The following is a 23,007-nucleotide window of genomic DNA, read 5'->3' as shown; positions in this document are numbered from 1 at the left end:
ACAGAAGCACAGTACATCCACCCCTTAAGCCCCTCTGAACTGTAGAGAAAAAAACTATCCAAAATATTGAAGACTATTGTTTTGCATATAATTGTTTTATTGACTTCGTAACTGCTTGTGTGAACTAAATAATGTTTTTCTATTGTTATTAATCTTTCGTCAAATAGTTTAACATTATTTATAGTGCAACGTTTGGTATATTAGGATATTGTAGTGTTTTGTATCTGATACAGAGATTAAAAAAAAAATACATTAAAGAATTTTGTTGATGTTGAGTTCTTAGCATGTTATTATGCATTAATGTTTGATAGGGACATGTGTGTGCATATTCCAATTGTTTTACACAAATTCAACATACATTTATCAAATTCAGTGTGTTGGTGAGTTTGTGACAATAAAAGTACCTATTATATATGTTTATCTAGACATTATCACGCAAACAATTCCAGTTTCACTATTATCACTAAACTGCTTGCCACATGCCGTGCATGGTTAAAAACAATACGATACAATCTTAAATGTGATCACATGACCATACTTTGGTGGTGCATATTAATCTGGCTCTGGTTTTCACACTCTACTCTTTAGTAGATCTATTGCATGAAAAGGAACAAGGTAGTGCTTTACTTTATCACTGAATTACACGATGTATGAACTTTCAGTCTTAACTGTATTGTTAATTCATTTGTCATTAATGTCAATTTGATTGGGCAATATATACATACCAACTGAATTTCAATACAAACAATATGAGAGATGTTAATGTTTTTACATGATGAAAGTCAAGACTACTAGTTTTCTTGTTCATCTCCACAGATGCATGTTAATTGGAAGTCTTTGCTGATACTGTGTGAATTCTGCAGCATTATTAATTTGTCAGCAGGTACTACTGATGAAGGTAAATTCATAAATTAGAAATAAGATCAATTCATATTCAAGTGCAAAATGTACATAGTGTGTAACTTTTCTTAATACTTACAGATCCAATAAATGGACTCAGCTGTACGACAGATTATCAGTTTACAATTAACTGTATTTTGAAAAGAGACACAACAGTTACCATCCAGTACTGGCTGGATTTCAAATGGATTAATGATAAAGTGGTGCATAGGTAAGTTTTGTTTTGATTACCAATATGTTTTTCAACTGAGTTCTTTATTAGAACCATTGTGTGTTATTTTATTTCAAATTGAGAATACAAAAGAATGTTACAGTTCTTTGTTTGCAGAAATTATTCTTAAGGAGCTAGACCATTTTAACAGCACTGATGCTAATACCTGACTATTTAAATCTTAAAATTGACTTGCTTGCCATCTTGATAAAGCTTATTTCAATCCCCTTAATCTTTTCCCTACAGCATGTTTAAATGTCCACTTGTAAAAATAGGGGATCATCATTACAATTGCACATTTGTGACTGTAAATAAAACAAAGCGCAGATTCAGAGCATCTGACCATTTCAACGTAACGCTTTGTTATGACTCTGACTGTTATAAAAATGTTACAAAATTTCGGCCTTCAGCTAATGGTGAGTTACTTATGAGGATAATACTTGTTTTTTATTGATACATTTTTGTGTTTATGTGGGAGTGGGGGGGTGAATGTCTTTGTGATACAGAGGTCTTAGTGATAAGATTCACCAGTACGCCATACCATTTTCAATGTTTTGATCATTTAATTTATAACAAACTCTTTGTGTTCAGTTAAACCAACTGCCCCAACTGATCTCAAAGTCCAGAGCACATCTGATAGCTACAACATTTCCTGGAAAAGTGGCTATGAAAACCACATAATAAAATTTACGTACCAGCTATCCATACAAAAATATCTTGACAATGAGATATATAAGGTAAAAGGTTATTCAGCAAGAGGTCAAATATTGTATTGAAGTACAGTTTTTTTTTTCAACTTTGATAAACTTTTCTTTTCAGGAATTTCGTGTGTACAACACATTTTTCTTAATGAACGCATCCAAACTTGATCCAGACCAAGAATACCTTGTTAAAGTGAGATCTAAAGCAGAATGGTATAACGAAGAGAAGAGTGAGTGGAGTATGATACGGCTAAAGACCAATGCAAAACAGGGTAAACGTGTTATTTTTCTTCTTTTTCTTGTTTCTACTGCTCACCCACACACATCTGTCCCTCCCCTGCACATTTATTTGTCGTTGTTGTGACTTTGCAGATCTGTGTTTCTTTTTGCAGCATCGAGGGGGTTCCTCAAGTTAGCATTGCCAGTGTGTTTGGTCGTTGCAGGTCTGATCTTATACAGCTTATACATTCCCATCAAAAGGTAAAGACTGTTTGGTAGAATCATTTCATGTTATATTTTAAGGGCACTGGAATGTGTTTATTGAGATGAAATGTCAAAGAATATATAAATTGTGCCATAGAATGAAGATTGAAGCTTGCTTACATGTGCCATCCCCAGCCCCCTTCTTCCAGCCTCTCTTCAAAGATTATAATGGAAATCTTAATGTAAAGTTTTTTTAATATAAGTTTTATATATTTAAAATGTGTCTTGTGTGAGACTGTTTACATCTTAATGATATTGTCTCCACAGGACTGGCTTGCATCACAAGGGAATCTGAAGTGGATTCACGAAATAGAAGATCTCCAGACAACAAATACTTTGATTATTGAGAGTAAACCTATTAAGGAAGACCACTGCATTTTGGCAACAGCAAATACACCATTGCAAGATCAGAGTCCTTATGTTGATGCTTCTTTGATGAACTGGGTCTCTTCTAATACAAATGGTCCTTGGGACATCTCCCACACACAGCACCCATGTTCAACCCTAGAGTTACGTTATGGAGATCATCCCCTCGCCTCCGGAGTTTGAAGCAACTAGTAAAGTTGACTCTTGATGGGAAGAATTGATGCCCATGGCCAGAGACTCCCCGATCACTCTAAATGCCACTGTGAGGGTTACAAAATCCTTCACATTATCCCAGAGAGTGTCATTCCAGCGGTATGTTTATGTGCAAATCGTGGTAAGCTGCAGAGTCTCTCATTTCATAACTAAGAATGTGGTCTGTCAGGTTGATGGCATGAAGATGTGTTTGCAAAGGATGTGTAAACACATGAAATAAACTAAAAAGGGAGAAATATTTCTTATTTGTGAAATCGTTCCTTTACTTTATGTCCCATTTGGAAGTGTTGTCACAATGTATTTCTTCTTCAGTTGTGGTTCTCATTGATGGGCTGTCTGTGCTTTGTTTATATTGTATTTTTTTTATCCAGCTGGTCAAAGCACTATAATTGTTTTATTTAGATATAATGTAAAGGTGGATGACAGGACTGTATTTAGGAAACCACTCTTATTTATTTGTGTTGAATCACTTTTTTCAGTTTGGGTTAGGAAAAGTAGACAGGAAAGTAGACAAGTCTGTAGTAGCTCTGGTTTACTTTCATCTCTTTTGTACAGGCCAATTTCCATTCAGCACAGGGCTCAATTGATTCGTTGTCCTTTTTCTTTCTCTTAACAGAGTAAGCCTAACAGTTCATAAAAATGTTGAGCATTTAATTTTTTTTAATTAAATAAATTGTGTTCCCATGAGCACAGTCAGCACTCCTATGTATATTTGCACTAAAAGTGGAAATACAGTGAGCAATACAGTTTTGCAGGAATATGCTTGCATCAATTTTCTCTTGTGTCCTGGCTGGGACGGGGAGGTGTGGCTTTAGTCAGTTTGCTCACGAGCAAAGAGCAGCCTGTCTTGGACCACCAGAATACTTCCTGTTTCTATGAGGTCCTGCAAGCTCCGAGTAGCTGCAGTGTAGTGGGGGAGAAGGGATGGCGGAGAAGAGCCCTGACCTTAGCGGCTCAGTTGGACGGAGGTGTCCAGCCCCGTCTGCAGGAGAAATAACGCATTCACCTGGAATTGGAGCATCCAAATGGGTTCGTCTGAATGTTGGTGGAACGTACTTCCTCACCACGAGACAAACGCTGTGTAGAGACCCCAAATCGTTCTTGTATCGACTGTGCCAGGCAGACCCCGACCTCGACTCTGACAAGGTAGTTAATGTTAACGTAACAGTTGTTGTGGGTAGCTAGCTAGGTAATTAGAGTTTCCTAGTTAGCCATGCACAACAGTCCAGCTGGCTAAACCGTGAGTGAGCCAATCATTCACTTTTTAGCTAGCTAGCTAACTAGATAGCCTAACCCCTGCTTTTCTAGCAGAGGCTAGCTAACAGCCAGCAGTAGTTAGCTCGAGTCATCATAGAATTGTTTCATGATGGCCATTTCAAACAACTTAGACAATGTTCACAATAAAACACAAGGTTTTTCAGCTTTGTAAATTACCCTTAGTCATATAGTCTGTTGACCGGTTATTAATAATAAATTAACAGCCATGAGCATGATTTATCTTTTGTTGTCAGATGTTTCACTTGGACTCAGGTGCCCTGTTCTGGTCAAAATGTGATTATATACATGAGAAAGTGTGTTTTTGACCATCCTATACATTTCACAAAAGGTCATCATGCATCATTTAACTGAAGGGTGACATTTACAAGTCAGCAAAGAAATTCACAAACCCTGTTGCTCGGATACTATTAACATTTGGACATGGAGGAGTAAAAAATGCCCAGCAGAAGGTTCAGAATGAGTGGAAAATGTTTCATGCATAATCACAAAGTAATTCCGAAGTTTTGATTAGGGTGGCAAAGAAATGTAGCTTTCTGTATTGATTCTAGCTAATGAAGGTGTGGGAGTGTTGAATCTAGCTCACAGTGGGGATTCTTGGGAGATAATGAGACTTCTTAATGTCAGTGCTCCATGTTGTCCCTTGGGGAGCTGGGGGCATTAGCCACTCAACTATGTCTGGGCCAAACTCTGGAAACAGACTCATATTACTTCACGGGCTTTGGCAAGGGATCCTAAACAACAGATCATCCAGCCACAATGTTCAGTGTAATTATGGCACTCCCGGCACTCACCTGTAATGCTGGTGCCTACAAGGTTTCAATGTGTAAGTAGAAAGTTGACTTCTAGCCAATAACTACAACATCTCTTAAATCCTAACACCAGCGTAAATTGAACATCAGCTGGAAAGTCAGTCTCTTAGAAGAACGAACAAATAAATCTGATTGGAGTCTGTGGGGATCACAGGCTCTGCTTCCACCTTCTAGAATTCTTTTTGTAGTAACATGTAAACACCCCCTCATGCATAGACAACATAGTTCCTATACCATAAATATCTCTTTAACCAGAGGCTACCTTTGTGAAACAACATCACACATACACACTTACATGGTCGGTCTGTATGTCAGATACATGATCAAGTGTTTTCTGCTCCCATCAACCTTGTAACAACTTAAACCTACAGTATAGTATAGTATAGTATAGTACCTACAGTAATCAACAGTTTTGGAAGGGAAAGTTTAGATCTAGCACAGATTGTCCTCATAATATTGTATGAACTCCTTTCTCATTAATATTCTTTTTTTTTTATTATTATTCAGGATGAGACAGGTGCATATTTAATAGACAGAGACCCAACTTACTTCGGTCCAGTGCTCAACTATCTAAGGCATGGGAAATTGGTGCTCAATAGAGGCCTTGCAGAGGAAGGTATGATGAGAATGTCCTTGATTGTTCATAGATGTGTTTGGGCCTGTCTTTCATGTCACCTTCAGATAAGTGTTCTGTTGTTGTTTCTGTGTTGCCGATAAATCTCCTTTTTTATTTATGATGCTTATATTCACTAACAGCATGTTAAATGATTCCCTCATTAGTTTCGGATGCTTATTTAAAAAAACTTTCAGGATCTGTTCATGTATAGTTTTGTTCCCGAAGGAGTACTGGAAGAGGCAGAATTCTACAATATTACCTATTTGATCAAGCTAGTTAAAGACAAAATCAGAGAGAGGGACTGCAGAACTGCGCAGGTAAGTTTACATTGCTGATTTTGATATCACAGCGTCCCCATTTCTTTAAAATTAGGAATTAGAAAATATCTGTATAAAAAATATATAAGAATTCAACAAGGACTTCTTGATTATGCAAACGGTTCTCCCAAATGCCTCCCAAATTTCTCTGTTTACAGATGTTGTATTGTGGAGGGTTTCTGTTTGTGCCTCTGTGGTGCACTTCTGTTAGCTTTCTTGTGATTATAGTATTTCTTAAAATGTTGCAAAATAACAGGAATAAGAAGGAGGTGGAAACTTTCCAACTTTAAGAAACTCCCCTCAATTAACGGGGAGTGATATGTGGCAGCCTTGCATAGTTTAAATATTTGCATCGTTGCAACGTTTTTCCCTCTAGGGATATTTTTAAGCACATATTACATTTCATTAATAAAGAAACCACTTTGAAACAAGCTAATACTAACAACGTTGTCACTCTGGCAGTATCTTAGCTGGAATTGCGATTCAAACAGTACCATCTGTAAACTGAGAATATGCCCACATAAAACGTAAATAAGCTTGAAAAGTATTTTTGGAAAACTGGCTAATATAACTAAGCTTAGGTATAGGCTTTAACGATTGGATTGTTTTTCACACAGCTTCCTGTAAAGCATGTCTATAGAGTCTTGCAGTGCCAAGAAGAAGAATTAACACAAATGGTTTCTACCATGTCAGACGGCTGGAAGTTTGAACAGGTAGGCCTAGAGGATAAAGATGCACTGTCAGGTGTTTGTATTCGGTGAGCAAGTGCTTTAATGTAGACTTAACGCTTCAATGACAAATAATCTACAGATCATTAGTAGTTGTATAGAAAACTTTTATAGCCAGAGTAAAAATGTGTTGATTGAAGTTATTTTTCTCATAAGTCTTACAATTGTCAGACCGTGTGAGGAGACAAGAAAATTCAATTTTTGATCCTGGAAACCATTTAAGACTCGCTGCTGTCGGGGTACAAGTTGCTAGAGTTTGATGTTGTGTTCAAAGTTGTTGCTCCCCCCCCCCCCTCCCTTAAAATCATCAGAACACCAATGATCCCTTTTCTGTGATATGTCTGTGAGAAGCCTCTCCCCTTGCAGATACCTTGCAGGGTGTAAAGGTCTTGCTCTGATAGTAGGAATGGGTGTCCTGGCTCCTGCCACTCACACATTTCCTTTTTTGGGAGACAGCAAGGTGACAGAATGCCAAGCATTCTGCACATGGCCTCATTTGTGAAAAGGGGGAACCGCAATACAGTCATGGTTTAGACTTGTTAGAATACAGCCATTCAACGTCCCCTACGTAAGGCATTAGTGCTATGCATTAATATTATGTACTGTACATCATTCATTAATCAGCAACTGATGAACCGATACATGATTGAGAAACGTTTTCTTTAATTGTAAGCAAACATGATGTTCATCTTTGGTCACAGTTAAGGGACTATTTGTCTCTGTTTCTCCCTTCTCTTCTCTTAGTTGGTCAGTATTGGCTCCTCATACAACTATGGAAATGAAGACCAGGCAGAATTCCTGTGTGTTGTCTCCAAAGAACTGCATAACCAATGTTATGGCACAAGCAGCGAGCCAAGTGAAAAGGCAAAGGTGAGTGCTTCCATACTGCTACATGGCGTTTACTGGTTTCACAACTTGATATGTGATGTTGAGAAACTTTTGTTCTGCTTTTTTGCATGCAACCTATCGAACACCCTAACTGCAACCTAACTGACTTTTTTCCACAAGGCCTTGCCTAGAATCTTAGAGCTATGGGTAAAACTGCATCCTTTCCCCTGCCTCCCCCTCCCTATGTGCCCATTATATCAAAGATTAGATGATAATTCCTCCATATTTAATGGTTTTCCCTTTCCTTACATATCTTCCCTAGTGTATGGATATTCTCTATTGCTTCTGTGCTGTTACTGTTCATGTTTTGTGACTCCAGAAGCTAACCTGCTCCTCATTGTTGTGGCATTCACTCTATACTTTTCATGTAATACATAATTTTTATGTTAATCTACCATTTTTTTTCAGATTCTTCAAGAACAAGGTTCTCGAATGTAAAGAGACTGCAATCCTTTTGTAAAAACATGATTATTATTTGGATATAAACAAAACACGAAACACATATACACAAAACACATCACAATCTAGAGGAACTTTCTAAGGAACATCATGGTAGGCTGATGAAGTCAGCTTTCTTTTTTCTACACACACCAGTAATGTGCACAACTAAGTGTTAATTGACTGTTTTGACTACTTAGTGGTGTAGATTGATCCCAGATGGAAAGAAGGACCTAACAGCCTTATCAGTGTGATGGAGAGAAAATAGACGTGTCATTTATAAAAACTTGCGCAAGGTAATCTACTACATCTAGCTGGTCCATCATTTACTCAGGGTTTCTGCTAGTATTTTCGAATATTCACCAGGAAACATAATGCATACAACCAGGAGGGAATAGTTAAACTTCAGTTCAAGAAATTAACTTGAAGAAAATCAATTAGATTTGTACTCTGTATTAATTTGGTGTTTGACAAATCCATATTAGACTTTTTTGGTTTTTATATATCTATGAAAATGAGATTATTTGTCCACTTACACATAGCCCAATGGCACAGAATCTTATGTTATGGAAAGGGGACATTATCATCTTTTTTTACCTGTTATTTTAAGAGATTGACGAGATATGATTGGGAGATGCAGGATGTAGAAGTCTTCCATTGTAGGGTTCTTGGTGTACTCAATGGATTGCCTTGAAACTGGAACATTCTTGTATTTTAGAGTATTTTACCTTAAAGGCAGGGAAGGTAATGTTTCTGAGAAGCACTTTTTGTCATATTTGCAGAAATAAACTTCACATCCTGATAGCAATCAATAAATTAATTGCTCGGACGATAATCAAAAAATATATCAGATATCTGTGACCATTGCAGGACTGTAATAAACACGACCAATCATCGCATTCAGACCGAATGCAATGATTTGACGACCAATGATCTTACCTACCTACCTGCACGCAGTCTGCCCATGCACTCATTGCAGTAGTCAGACAGCACGTTCATGTGTTTTTGGGAGAGTAGCTTTGAAGGGAGGGAGTGGGATATTTTCGGTTGAATATTATTAATAGGTATTTGTTAAACTGTATGTGGAACCCATTTTACTTGCCAATTTTAATATAACCTTCGCCTCTTTGTCTCAATATTAATTGCAAGCCTTATTTGTTTACTTAGTTTACTTTTAAATAGTTTTTATTATTTGCAAAGCTTTTGTCTTGGATTTGGGCAGTTAACTTCAATATTAGGGCAGTGACTGTTTGTGGCAGGTTCTACCAAGCAAATAATTGATATTATGCATACATGTATCACACCTGTGTTGGAAACATAGTTTTGAAGCACTAATCCTTCTGCATGATTCACCACAGTGTTTTTCAATAACACCCGTATACATTCAATCAGTCATTTGACTGGTTTTGGACTGGCAGTGTACAAACATTTAAGGTTAAAGCTGCAGCACACAATGGCTTTACCATCACTAATAGCTTTCACATATCCTGCTTATTGACAATATATACAGTACAATTTTGGTGTAGAACATGTTGCCTTTGTTTGATGACCAAATCAATATCAATTCGAACTGAATTACACAAATATGTGGTCAGGGACTTGGAAACTATTTAGGTAATTTTAATATATCTACAAGCCTTTGTTTGTACATTGAGGAGAAAGTCTGATAATATACTGTATGATGTTTTCTCATAGCATGTTTTTTTTTCTTCCTTACACACTAAGGGCTTTCAATAGTGGAATACAAGCTATAATCTCTACAGAGGTCAATTTAACCATTGTTATTGCCTGATCAAGGTAAAGTTTACGTGTAGTGTTTTATAATCTTGATCTTACATGTTTACTTACCTTGCCATTTTGACACCACCCTCAAATTTGGCTGGTTGGAAGATTTGTATATTTACATATCCCAAATAGTTGCTGTCAGCCATGTATCAACACAACTAGTAATACGTTTTTGAATATTTTTTGATGAAAATTATATTTACTCGTCACCGAGTGTCTTGTGGTGACATGTGCCTCTAGTGTCCATGAGGCACTTCAGTGCATTTGCAATGGGTGTGTTACTGATGCTCATATTTTTCAGGGTCAACTTTTGATGAGTAGTGACCACCCAGCAGTAGCTTTTCAGAGTATGGCGTTACAGGAGCTATCAGTTATTGCATGTGTCGTCTACTGCATGATTAAACTGATGCACCCTATTGGGTCCTCTTCAGCTCTGCAGGACACCACCTAATTTTAGATAGGTCTGACTGTTCTTCTTAGGAAGGGCCCATGGTAGACACAAGCATGTTCTTTCCTCCAGCTGCTGTGGATGTCTTAACAGAACGTTTTTCAAACTTTCCATTAATCTGTAAAACATTTAGAAAAAGAACAATTATGCTTTGCTCCACTTTATCACTGCCGTTCCTATTTAGTATCTTTCTAGATGTTTGTACATGTATTTTATATACTCATGTATATACACAATATGAAAACTATGTTTTGACAAGTAAAAATTCGAAACGATGTTAAAACATTGTTAAACTTAATAAATGTAAATTAATTAACAAAGTGTTTGGATGTTTTTCCCGAGACTGGTTTAAACGGCTGACCTTGATGTTACAGTATGCTACAACTTGATATTAACATCAACGTTTATGTTACAACAAATATTTATTGAAGTTAATAAGTATGTCAAATTAGTTTTTTTTTTTAATTGTATGATAAATGCAACGACATTAGTAATGATGAAAATGATGAAGTATTTCTCTATGGCTCTGGGCTAAACCGTTGTGACTTTGTGTTAGTTTACACAGCAACAATTGTAATAACCTTCCAGCTACCTACTGAAATAAAACATCCACCTTAAATACAATCTTTTTCTTAGTTATTTCATCAGTAATATTGTCTTGGATTTTCTGTATCGCTCTGAATAATATTGTCAGAGCTCTTCAAGTTTGGGGATTTCAGTCACATAACATCCATGCTAGAGTAAAAATTATGTGGACTAGCCTACTAGACAAATGTTCATAGTAGGGAAAAGAACATTGGAGTTTGGTGTCCCACACATTACCCTACGTTCTCTTTTTGCCACGTCTTTGAATTTTTGAACACTTCGATAAATGTAGCCTAATCATTTCATTGTCTTTACCAATCCACATATACAAACTGTTATTGTGGGTACATTTTAATAAAACATTATTTGGGGTAATTATACCTGATTCAAAATAAGGAATGCGGGAGTTTTGCAACTGGATCAGTTAATTAGTGAAATCGTTTTCAGGCAGAAGCAATCGGCATATGGGTACGTTCCGTTCCTGAATTGTGTTTCCTCCTATGTGTTCTTGTTTTCTCTGTATAGATCTGATTACATTTGATTGGCATACATTTGATGATTAAATGCAGTCTGGTTCGTTGCTGTATTTGTGGTAGATCTGCGAACGAAAGCGAATAAAGGTTCGCGCAGGGTGGACATTTGCGCAACGTAACGTGCGCTTGGTCTTATTTAGACGGGGATAAATTCTGTTTCAGGAGGAGGGAAACTTCGTAAGCCTGGCAAGCAAATTGTGGCCAAATTTGACGCCATCTGTTATCATCACATAAAAAAAAACAGTTTTAGTCATACTGAAGGTGAGTGTTGATCTTTAAGAACCCTCTACGTGAAAATTAAACGTTAATCGGTAAGTTTCTTTGCTTTTGCCTGCTTTTTCAGTCAACAACACAGCCAATACGCTAGGAAGCTCGTACTGTACAAGCTAACTGGCTAGGTAGCCAACTGCCGGCTAACTAGCCTATATATACAATTGTTATGAATGGCCAGAGATTGCTAGCTAGCCATCTTGCATGTAGCTGGATAGTTACCTGGCTACATAGAAGTGACTGACTGGCTAGCTGTCCTACAATTGGCAGGCTGAGTTAGCTAGTGTGGACCTAAAACTGGCTGGCTAGCTAGGAAAATAGGCTGGCCTGCTAGCTAGTCCAGACGTTATACTAGTAGCTGCTTTGTGGACATCTCTCAAACTTATCAAGGCAGTCAGAAATATCTACCCTTCACTGCTACTGAAAAGTAAAGTTGTATTATTGACCAGATGGCAAATTTATTTATTGCTCTCAGAAACTGGTTTGTGTACGGGTTTCCCCGGTTTCTTTATTGAATATTGCATAATACTTTGTTTTGATTTAGGAAGCAACAAGAAGTCATGTCTGGTATAGCCTTAAGCCGCCTTGCTCAAGAAAGGAAGGCCTGGAGAAAGGACCATCCCTTTGTAAGTATTCAAATCTTTGCAGGACACCCCACTTTGTGAAAAAGCGGTATATAGCCTACTTCGTGAGTTTCGTAGTTGTATTTCTCCTCTACTGTTGCTTGTTGGATCTGTGGGCCTAACTTGGTCTTGATGCTCTGAACATTGCCATGATATTACATTTGGTAAAAGACATGTCCTTCACTAGGGTTTTGTTGCTGTCCCAACAAAAAACCCTGATGGAACAATGAACCTGATGAACTGGGAGTGTGCCATTCCTGGTAAAAAGGGGGTAAGACTTGATGGAAAGCCGCAACCAAATTGTGTGGACAGCTTTTAAATGGGCAATGGCTTATTCCAGGTACTTTTTCACAAAGTTTGTTTTTTAATTTAGACGCCATGGGAAGGAGGGCTGTTCAAACTGAGAATGCTCTTCAAGGATGACTATCCTTCCTCTCCTCCAAAGTGTACGTTTCTTTTCTTTTAATGATTTAACTTTACATGAGCACTAATCCTACATGCATGTAACATTTCATGTAACTAATTACCCAGGTTGTCTTTTGCAGGCAAATTTGAGCCTCCCTTGTTCCACCCAAATGTATATCCGTCAGGCACTGTCTGCCTATCGATTCTAGAGGAGGACAAAGACTGGAGGCCGGCCATTACTATCAAACAAGTACCCATCTGGAGTTAATTTTTTAAGATGCGCAGATCTTTCTGTTGGAAAATCCAGTTTGAGTAGTTATTTATGTTTAACTGTCCTTGCTTTTGCCTTGTCAAAATGTTGTGCAGCAGAGGGCAGCAAAGATTCATGTTCTGGATATTCATCCCATGTGAGAATTTTAAGGTTGCCATTCTGCCTTCATCAACAGATATTGTTAGGAATCCAAGAGCTCCTAAATGAACCAAATATCCAAGATCCGGCACAAGCAGAGGCATACACGATTTACTGGTAAGTCTTCGTTAGCAGTTGACTTATCCATAGGCAACAAATCTATGTATCAGTAATTTTGATTTCATGATTTCAATGTTTGTAAACGGGATGTAATGCAAACTGGGGCCTGTTCCATAAAGACAGCTCAAAAAAGCTTGAGATTAAACTCCCAAACCTGACTTGAATTAACCTAACAAGTCAGTCGGGGCAAAAGCTTTTCCATAAAGGCCAATTGTAGTTCACGCAATCCGACTAATTCAAGTCAATTGCGGGTGCACCCTATTCTTAAGCAGCCTGAGAGGTAAACATGGATCCTATCAATCCACCATGGCAAAGCGCAATGTTCATGATCATGTGACTTATTCCGAAAGAATGTTCTTTCATCCACCACTTCATCAGAAAAAAATGACACGCCATGATTGACATGAATGATGGGCTACGTAGGTCGAGGTCCTTTTTTTAATTTTTATCGACCTTTACTTCATTGATAAAGGTTTTAAAAGGCATCACACTAGAAAGTTTGTGGTGAATCATTGTTTTCCCGTTGGGTCAGTGAACGTCTGGTTAAGCAAAAACACGTGCTAAGCCTGACAGTTAGCCTGCCCCGGACCAGGTCAGTTTCGCAGTATAAGTTGCCATAGTAACTGAGTTTGAACTACGTTGAGCTGGCTTTATGGAACCGAATGAACTGGAACAGGACCCCGGTTGGGTTTCATTCAGATTTATTTTATTTACATGTTTATTTTTTTAAAGCACTCAGTGATGGTCACACGCAAGTAGTTTCTCTATCACTAAATGAATGCTCATTCTAAATAAGGTGCCCACACACTTACTTGGGTACAGTCATCTAAACAAGGCCAACAATATAATTACTGGTTGCATTCAAATATTTAATTTCATTGTTTGGTATGCATGTAAACACCATGTTTAATTTTGAGATCTTATTGTAGTGGGTTCAGAAAATGATTAAGCATAGTTCATCCTAACGCAAGCTGTGTAGGGGAAGAGAATGATTGTACCTTTTTGTATTTATCTTTTGCTATAAATATGTATTCAAAAAATGATTATGGTACTAATATTAACATACAACATAGAGGGCAGAGATTTGAAACCTGAGATCAAACTTCTATATAAAATGTGGTCGCAGGATGACAATTGAATGTCTAATGTCCCTTTTTGTAGGATACAAAAAGTATCCTACAACAGTAGGAACAGTATGAACTGTGCGTTCATACCTCTTTACTATATATGGGAGAGGACAAGGAGGCTTTCTAGCTATGAGTTATACCCATGAGGGTCATGTACTGAGATTGAAAGGTTTAATAGCTGACGTTTGTGTGGGAGTTTTCTGTAATATTTCATTGAGTCCCAGAAATGGTAGAGACTCCTGACCTTGATTCATGTGAAATGTATAACCTGTCCTGCATCTCATCAATTTCCCTTTCAGCCAAAACAGAGTGGAATATGAAAAAAGGGTTCGAGCACAGGCCAAGAAGTTTTCCCCGTAAGCTTCAATACTTCACGTCAAAGGATTGCTCATGTTTTTTTGTGTCTGCTCTTTTTGGTCTTTAAAACTGTCCATAGCAAACCTTTTTGTGCTGGACTTTCTTTTTTTAACTGAATGTTTTGTGCCATTTTTCTGTCCTTAAACATTCACCATACTGATCTGCCCCTTTAAACTTTTTGATTTGGAGGTATGGGATATGAGGTGAAATGTATCACCATAATGGATTTGCCGGACTCCCATCTGTGGTTTTTTGAAAAGACTGAATGAGATCAATGGATGGGAGCATCCACTTCTATACATTGTCCAACTTAATGTATTCAATAAATTAGCGGTTGTCTGCCTATATGCTAAACTTTTTTTATAGTAATAATAGGCAAGACAACCATAGTATGTTCAGCAGTTAACTAAATCACAAGTCTTTGTTTGAAGTATTTAGAGTAAATAAAAAATGTTTATACAAAGTGTTAAAGCATACAGATACATTCCATCATATCACACTGTATTGTATTATCAGATGATCAAGCTTATGAACAAACTTTTTAGATATTGAATGTTATGAGGACTGTCAACATGGATACTGAACAGGATGTTGCAAAAATTCAGCAGAATTCATCCTCCATGTGACAATACTGTTTTCTTCTATGACCGTGTACATCCAAATATGTATGCATACAGTATCTGTATTTTGTATGGGAAATTTGGCAAACTTGTGGTATATTACTGAAATGGATGAGGAAGCCCTAATGTGCTGAGCCCCTTGAGTGAGACAGGTTTCTTAATGTTTTTACTGTCACATGATTCAAGTGTACCGTCTGAATTCAATTTTAAGCGTTGTTCACATTCCTTCTCCTGAAGTGTGATGTCAAGCTGTTCCACAAAAAAACACGTGTTTTTTTGTTTTTAACTTGACATTAGTATTTAATTGTCATTCCTACTTGCTTCCCTGTTAAGTGTTGACTAATCATAGATGTGGAGGCCTAGCTTTATTTGACATTTAGATTTATTTTTTATATTGACTTGTTTTATTCAACTCTTGGAGGCTGAGTCCATTTAATCTTAATGTTGAAAGAATCTAGACTGGATGAGTAGATCTAATTTCTTTTGACTTTACTGACCAGCGCATTGACAGGGTCATAGATAGTAATTAAAAGCTGTCTGATAGTTTAAGAGGATGGTCATGCTCTTGGAGGTTATCTATGTTCCCAGGGCACATATGTTTCCCCTGTTCAATAGAACACATTAACTCTCCTATTGTTTTCAGGTCAAATTGAACCTGTCATGATAGAAATATTGCATAAGTAAATATCAAATTTATTGGAATAAGGTTTCAAAAGTGCTATAGAGACACAATGAAACCAATGGTTAACGTTTGATTTTGATCAATTTAGGTCTAACACTGCTCTGGGGACTGAAGTGGGAAACTTGAGACCCTGGGCCCATAGGAATGACTCCCATCCTGTAGTAGAGCGTCTTGCACTTTCATTTGCTTTTCCTCAACAATCAACCTCTACCTCACCATCCTGCCCCACTGTGTTATGACTCATAACCCCAAATATTCAGTAAGCAAGTGTAACACACTTGGTTTTGAGGCAATGTTAAGACAATTGTATTAGTTATGTAATTTGTTTGAGGTTGTGTGTAAGACACTGATGAATTGTCTCCGAGAGGAACTCCTCACTCATACCTCATAGCTTGTCTGATTGCTAACTGAGCGCAGCAGGTGAAATACAATTAGCACACAATGCAAATTACAGGGTTCGCAATGCAAATTAAATCATTAGCACTGTAATCAACATCAGGCTATACATCCTGTTTTGTTGCAATTTTTCTGAAGAAAACAAATCAGGGTTGAAATGATCATGGAGATGTTTATCAGGCTGGGTGATTTGAATATGGATCACACCCAGATTGTCAAAATGTGAAGTGATTCTGTATTATAGTAATCTGAAGAGAATCATAAAAAAATAAGGTTTTCCATCTGCACTTGCACTAGGAGTCCTGTTTTAGAAATATATATATATAAAAAAATCTGTGCCACAGATACTTAAAACAATTCAAGCCAGCTGGGGCGGTTCACTAATGATGTGTCCATGGAAACGGTGCGGAGGGTCACCCAGTGTCTTTCCACTGAGCACAGCGAAGTCTTCAACCTTCTTTGTGGATTTTGTCTAAAGGGTAGCTAGCTGACAAGGCATAGAGTTAAGAGGACAAGCAACAGCTTGGGGGGTAGGGGGGAATCATTTTCTGTTGCAGGCTGTGCAGGCTTTTATGTGATGAGAGTTTGTGTATGTTAATGATATAAACATGCAATTGTGAGGTTCTCTGATCGAGGAGTTCCTGACACAGCAGACAAATGAGGTCCATGCCTAGAAGGGCTGTTAACAACACGGAACACTGTTTAATCAAACTGCAACTTTGAGGTTAGTGAATTGCAAGGGGTGTAAAATCCAGAAACACAATTTCTGTTTTGAAGGAAAAAAAGCTATTATCTGAATTGCTTGTCGGCCGTACACTGTAGTCTGACCACAGACAAAAGGGAAGAACATTACTGTAATTCCCTGGGGGGGATGTGGTAATGCTGCAAGTGAAAAACTCTTGCCAGTGTCTCAGTGAAATGTGTTGAAACGTAGGCCTAATGGGGTTTATATGGCGTTTGACTACAGAATATCCTTTATTTCAGATTTACAACTCTAAAGAACAGAGTGAATTACGTAATCCGGCGTTCCTTAAGCAGGTCAATTAAACTGAAAACCCTATCGGGAACTTCTAATCACTTGGGATCTTTGGGTTTGTCTATGTATAAGTGGTTCTATTTGGTAAGTGTCACTGCTGTGCCGTGAAATGGTGCCTGACTGGAGCTTTTGTTATTGTCTGTGTGGAATCATTTCTGCGCTTAGAGAGGCACCTCACCACAGCACCCGCGTAATTAATGTGTCCGTGCCTATTTATAGCATGTGTACGCGTGCACGTACGTACGTGCGTGACAACCGAGAAATGAGTAGAGTGGGGGTAGTGTATAGTATTTGACAGCGTGGGGTGGTGCACCTCTCCACCTGCTGATTTGTATCATAAGCTATAGACCTTGTTTCCGTAACATTATCACTATCACTCGACATTATACGATTTTATAGAAAAATAAACAAGATCTGCATAGGCCTACTCAAACACTTTACCATGAACTTATTGCATGAAATATAGGCTAAGCTTTGAGAATGTAATTATTGCAATGCCGAATCTCCGAGACCATTAAGGAAATCACTGAATAAACAACACAATCATCAATAATAATAATCAACCTCTGGAGTTGCTAATGCCAGTTGTACGGTAAGAATTCGGAGAATCAATTAGTCTATACTAAAGGCTGCCAATCTGTGATGGAGTTGGGGGGTATTCGTCGTAGCTTGCTAAGCGGTTTACCGAGCTAATTTTCAGGCTAAGATAAAAAACGCCCCTCTTTTTGGTTCGTGGAAGCAACTTTCGATAAATCACCATAGTAACATATCAATTAGCACTAACCTGCTCCAGAGCAGGCTAACGTAAGTGTAGCTGGATAAGCTTGCCACACCCCCGGAAAATAACATGGCAGCTCCCTTTTTGAGAGACCCAGTTGACCAAGGAGCTATATTTTAGTTCGATTAGCTTTCCATACCAATAGAGTTCTTCGCGATTGCCAAGATTCTTTATTTCACACGGATGAGTTCTTGTTTCCAATAGAGTTCTTCGCGATTGCCAAGATTCTTTATTTCACACGGATGAGTTCTTGTTTGAGCGATATCGATTCAGCGGACAAGGACTCATTTATTTGCAAGACCTTCTCGGGCCGTACATTGCAAATATCACACGCCGCAGCAAGCTTTATGCTTTATTATGAGCTTATGCTGCTGTATATGAATATGTAACGCTATGTTTTAGGAAATGTCTTGTCTTATCTGTTGTGCCTGTGCTTTTTATATGTTTCACTGTGGGAGAGTGGGAAACGTCATATCGATTCCTTTTTATGTCTTGACATGTGAAGAAATTGACAATAAACTTTAACTGTGCTTCAGACTCTGCATAGCCTTGAGGTTTTTTGCGTCAGGTATAGGCAACATTTTTATACAGTATAGGCGATGCAGAAAACATTGGCAAAGCCGCAGCATGCGTTGCTGTAAGAAAAGTGTAGGCTACTTGGCGCTTAACCAGCTGATGAATCAATTCATCATATTCCCTGGCCATGTCCCAGTCAATGAAATCAAAGAGGGATTTACACATAGGCCTACATGCATATACACATATATAGTACATGATATAAGCTCAGTAGCCTACATATATCCTCATAAGTGTCTATGAATTCGTATCAATTAGATACTCTGTGGCCTTGTTTTTATCTATCCTACTTATTCTGAAAGAGTTGAGATCATTATTTTCGCTTGCAAGATCTCATTCGATTATTAATTTCCATTAAGCCTACTGCCAGCAGGCACATTTAAAGAAATGTGATCTGATTGGGGTAATGAGGCACTTAAGATGAGCCTATACATTTCCCCAAAACTTTCGCATTTATAGCTTATCGGCAATTTTTTGCCAAGCTGCTTGTCTTGCTCTGGCAGCGGCGGTGTTTGACTTAGCCATGATAATATGCTTATTGTCTTCGTAGAGACAGACTCATTATAATAGTTTGCTCGGATGTCGAGAATAGCCTATCACCGCTCTCTCTTTTGTCTTTTCCGCCATCATACCGTTAGAAAATCACGGTTTTGGTGATCGACCTTTCCTGCCTTTTGAAGTAGGACGTGCACGTGCAATTTCCCTGATAAGTTTAGCCTGATTGAAATTAACCACATGATTTGGATGCGGATCAGCCGTTGACGAACCGATATTTGCTGTTCTCACTCATCTCGCTAATGTTAACGGGCTAAAGGGACAATTGATTAACTTAGCTTCAACCCTTACGACGAACGGGGCCCATGGTCAATTGTGCAATCAACATTATAAGCCAACACAAAGTGGTCCCAATCACAAATAAAGGGTAACACGTGTAGGCAGGTGTAGCCTATACGGTCAGTAGCTTTAATTATGTCCTTCGGAGTATTTCGAGTAGGCCTACCTATGTAGTGTGTGAACATAACTGCACAAACAGTAGAGTTCAATAACTGGCAGATGAGGGTAACCTTTCTTAGCAGGGTTGTTATACGACATCCCTCAGCAACAGCTAGAGGAAGATGAAGTGCTGCACTTCCTATGACCATATTCGGTTAGTGCCGCTGATGCGGGAGCATCAGTAGCCTAGACAGCTCGGTGAAAAATGAGCGCGTTTTATTTCCATCAAATACAATAAATGAACGTTTATTGCAGTAGTTTATTTGCTCCTATCATTTTTGAGAAGACGCTGTCAAGCCTTGAACGTCGATTGGTTTTTGTTAAAGGAACTCAAAAGCACCCGACAACAACAACATTTGCTAACTGTGAATGAGAAAGCTACAGGTGAGAATGATTTTATATCTATCTGAAATATCCTAACTTTGCTAGAATCATAATTGAATCTTATTTTAAAACGTAAAAATATAATTAATATATCATCGTTGGCATTTTTTTAACTTAAAGGGAACATTCAACGATTCTACCTGTTGATTTTTCTTCCCCGCATTCATAGCAAGTTCGGGGAATGATGAAATGTCAATGGTTTATTTGATTAAATGACTGGAAGGGCATTGGTCACTTGAGTGATCAGTCGCATTTCGAAGTTTCTTCCATTCAAATATAGGCTAATTAACAAATCTCCCATAGGCCCTCTAAAGTGATTACAATAGTTTCCTTTAACTTCCATTGCTAAACATATGCATATGCTAAACATAATGTTTTTTTAAGCCATTTAATGAGGATGTTAAAGCTATGTTAGTTTTGCCTGCACAACTTAAATCATAGGCTTAACAGGGAAACAGAGCTGTTATTCTATGTTCTTTTAGGTAGCATAAGGTAAGAGAGGTTGAATACATTTTGAAACTTGTTTGGCAAAGAAACAAGCATATGGTATAGATACACATTTAGTTTAAACATACAAAGACTACAGACACATCATTTTTCTGTATGATGTTAGAATGTCTTAACAGCCTTGCATACCGTTATTTAGAAACCTAATCAGAAGGACAGTACATGTTTGTAATCCCAGATGTTGACCAATGAAAGAGAATTCCTCATCAACCATCCTCTAATTGTCATAAAGCATACATTAATTTACAAAGTGTAGGTATGGGTATGTCATTTGTTGTTGTCTTGGAAACAGCCTTACCATCTTATGACCAGTCAAATATATAGTGTGCGTTATAAAAAGCCTTTCTTGCAACCCACAAATTTAGCAATACTTTCTGTAAATACAAATTGGAGGTTAGTTACACAGCATTGTAAGCTTTGAGTATAATCCACTAGAAGGCTTTCATTCATAATGTTAATGCTCTATAAATATATACGGATGGGAACATGTTCTAGCTCTTGAGTGACCATTAGCCACTAAACCTAGAGGTGTTAGAAGAAAAATGCATCAACCTCAATCTGCGACATCCAGTATACCAATGATCACTGTTTAATGAAGATTTATATACCCTATGAATTCGTATTTTTCTCCCTTCCTATTTGTCTCCCTAGAGCATCAAGAGACTTCTATGGCTGTTGTCTTTTTCAATGTGTGTTGTTATATCACAGTGGTTAATCAAAATCAATTACAAGAACATTTAATATTAATAATAATCAATGTGTTTTTATTTAGCAGACGCTTTTCAGAAAGTCATATTTCAAATGACTTTCTGAACACCTAATCTCTTAAAATGTTATCGTTAAAATGTAGCTGTATGTAGCATGCTATTGAAGAGAAAGACACAGGTCAGTGTAGAGGTTTGTTCTATATCGGGGGAAAACCCTGCCCCATCCAGGTTGACTGACGGGTAAAATCTCATTGTTTGTTTTCACTGCTTGTGAGCTTCTTCTTGAACACTACTCAGCAAACAGTGTTAAGCTCCGCCTTTCTGAAAGTCGCTGACATTCAAAGGACCATAATGGTGATTGATGGAATTAAATATACTAATGGTTTGGATATTGGCAGTGGTATACCTACTAGTGGTTTATCAACTTGATATACAATAGGTTTAAGGAGAGTGGACCAAAAGATAAATCTTTATAATTTTCTGTCTTTTACGTGTAGTAGCATTTAGCTCTTTGAACATTTGAATTTGTATCAATTGTGTTGACTACTTTCCTCATGTGGCTTGTTTTCTTTATGCTTTTGTTTAGACCATTTACTATGCACTTATCATGCACTGAAGCTGTATGTAGAGAGTTGTTGTTGTTGGGAACCTAAATAGCCCTCGTCATCTGGCTGTAGCTGCTTCTGCTGCCAGACCACACTATGGCTGTAACAATGCAACAAGTGTCCTACACATTATCCAAGCCAAATAACTCTCAGCTCAAGAATTGGGATTTTCCCCTCCCATCTGAAATGCAAAATGTCTGCCTGTGTCTTGTCATCCCTGACATAAACGCTGATTGGAGTAGCTGATTGTCATGCTGGATATGTGTTGGAAATGAGCTGCTGTGAAACCCCTGCATTGTCTTCTTGCTTTTATCAGAGCCTGAAGGGGGATTATGTCCCTTATCTGTACATGCAGACTGATTACTATGATCGTTCTCCCTCATTGTGGGATCCTCTCTTGTCAGCTGAAATGTCCATATTGGCTTGGTGTGAAGTGTCTGTCTTCAGAGTCACAAAGCCTTGTCCTTCAGATCATCAGTGTGTGATGGACATACATTAATTGGGTAATCAGGCCTTGTCACATCAATAAGGTACAGCATTCCCCCCCCCCCATGATTTTCTTTACATATGCTTTGCGTTAGAATACTCTTCAGATATCAATCGTATGGCCTCAAACAATTGATTAATCAAGAAGACAAAAACAAATAGCTCATCGACATTCACCAGTGGAGGGAGTTGCACAATCATGTCCTTGTGTTGTTCCACTACAACTGATTATGTAGAATTGAATTATGATACATCCGAAGGTCAAAATATGTTATTCAATTACAATTATTTTATTATCAGGTTGTTATTGAAAGCCACTGGACACTTTTTTTTCTCCAAACTACGGTTCTGAAAAGAATATTGAAGAACAAAGTTAATACATGTTGAAGTCTTGTAGACATGGCAAACAAATGTTTTGATATCATATTCTGTCTGAGAAGAAAATGAAAGGCTTATTTAGTGTGGCTGAGACTTTGTGGTGACATTGATGGAGATATTAGAAAGGTTTCTAAGATTTCATTTCATGGAGACCAGTAGGTTAATCAATGTATATGAAATAAATCTGCAGAATAAGATTCCACAGATGGGAGGAACTATTCTGACAAGTATGAATCATAAATCTAGCTT

The 23,007-nt window shown here is 37.8% G+C and overlaps 3 protein-coding genes and 1 long non-coding RNA gene across 5 annotated transcripts in view; all 4 read left to right on the top strand.

The window, feature by feature from the left end:
- Window positions 1-1,670: 1,670 nt before the first annotated feature.
- On the top strand, window positions 1,671-3,097 carry LOC134037691 (uncharacterized). Its single transcript, XR_009932561.1, has 5 exons — window positions 1,671-1,848; window positions 1,931-2,084; window positions 2,205-2,292; window positions 2,393-2,477; window positions 2,563-3,097. It is a non-coding gene; the product is annotated as an uncharacterized LOC134037691 (long non-coding RNA).
- Window positions 3,098-3,703: 606 nt separating this feature from the next.
- On the top strand, window positions 3,704-8,004 carry kctd5a (potassium channel tetramerization domain containing 5a). The gene is made up of 6 exons (XM_062450660.1): window positions 3,704-4,020; window positions 5,469-5,577; window positions 5,803-5,894; window positions 6,512-6,607; window positions 7,367-7,492; window positions 7,919-8,004. Exons 1-6 carry the CDS (start codon window positions 3,799-3,801, stop codon window positions 7,946-7,948), a joined length of 675 nt encoding a protein of 224 aa, XP_062306644.1. The 5' UTR covers window positions 3,704-3,798; the 3' UTR covers window positions 7,949-8,004.
- A 3,366-nt stretch (window positions 8,005-11,370) lies between these two features.
- ube2ia (ubiquitin-conjugating enzyme E2Ia) lies at window positions 11,371-16,424 on the top strand. Of its 2 annotated transcripts, none has more exons than XM_062450647.1 (7): window positions 11,371-11,610; window positions 12,114-12,195; window positions 12,380-12,463; window positions 12,566-12,638; window positions 12,738-12,847; window positions 13,044-13,123; window positions 14,553-16,424. In XM_062450647.1, exons 2-7 carry the CDS (start codon window positions 12,130-12,132, stop codon window positions 14,611-14,613), a joined length of 474 nt encoding a protein of 157 aa, XP_062306631.1. In that variant the 5' UTR covers window positions 11,371-11,610; window positions 12,114-12,129; the 3' UTR covers window positions 14,614-16,424. The 2 variants fall into 2 exon arrangements, with proteins under 2 accessions (XP_062306631.1, XP_062306622.1); XM_062450638.1 differs by having other exon boundaries at window positions 11,375-11,560.
- Window positions 16,425-19,671: 3,247 nt separating this feature from the next.
- baiap3 (BAI1 associated protein 3) overlaps window positions 19,672-23,007 on the top strand; it is a 36,103-nt gene continuing 32,767 nt past the window's right edge. The window contains exon 1 of the mRNA XM_062450627.1: window positions 19,672-20,075. The gene's annotated coding sequence lies outside the window, so the exon portion shown is untranslated. The remainder of the gene's footprint in view (window positions 20,076-23,007) is intronic.

The sequence above is a fragment of the Osmerus eperlanus genome, chromosome 2 (assembly GCF_963692335.1).
Source record: "Osmerus eperlanus chromosome 2, fOsmEpe2.1, whole genome shotgun sequence".
NCBI classification, from domain to species: Eukaryota; Metazoa; Chordata; class Actinopteri; order Osmeriformes; family Osmeridae; genus Osmerus; species Osmerus eperlanus.
This window is presented reverse-complemented; position numbering and strand designations above follow the sequence as displayed.

What these genes read in the sequence shown, in the direction of transcription:
- ube2ia (XM_062450647.1), top strand. Translation starts at nt 12,130, where the DNA reads ATGTCTGGTATAGCCTTAAGCCGCCTTGCTCAAGAAAGGAAGGCCTGG. An exon ending in CCATTCCTGGTAAAAAGGGG is followed by an intron (nt 12,464 to 12,565) that starts GTAAGACTTGAT and finishes TTTTTAATTTAG; the next exon opens with ACGCCATGGGAAGGAGGGCT. An exon ending in TCCTTCCTCTCCTCCAAAGT is followed by an intron (nt 12,639 to 12,737) that starts GTACGTTTCTTT and finishes TGTCTTTTGCAG; the next exon opens with GCAAATTTGAGCCTCCCTTG.
- kctd5a (XM_062450660.1), top strand. Translation starts at nt 3,799, where the DNA reads ATGGCGGAGAAGAGCCCTGACCTTAGCGGCTCAGTTGGACGGAGGTGT. An exon ending in TAGAGGCCTTGCAGAGGAAG is followed by an intron (nt 5,578 to 5,802) that starts GTATGATGAGAA and finishes TTGTTCCCGAAG; the next exon opens with GAGTACTGGAAGAGGCAGAA. An exon ending in ACGGCTGGAAGTTTGAACAG is followed by an intron (nt 6,608 to 7,366) that starts GTAGGCCTAGAG and finishes CTCTTCTCTTAG; the next exon opens with TTGGTCAGTATTGGCTCCTC.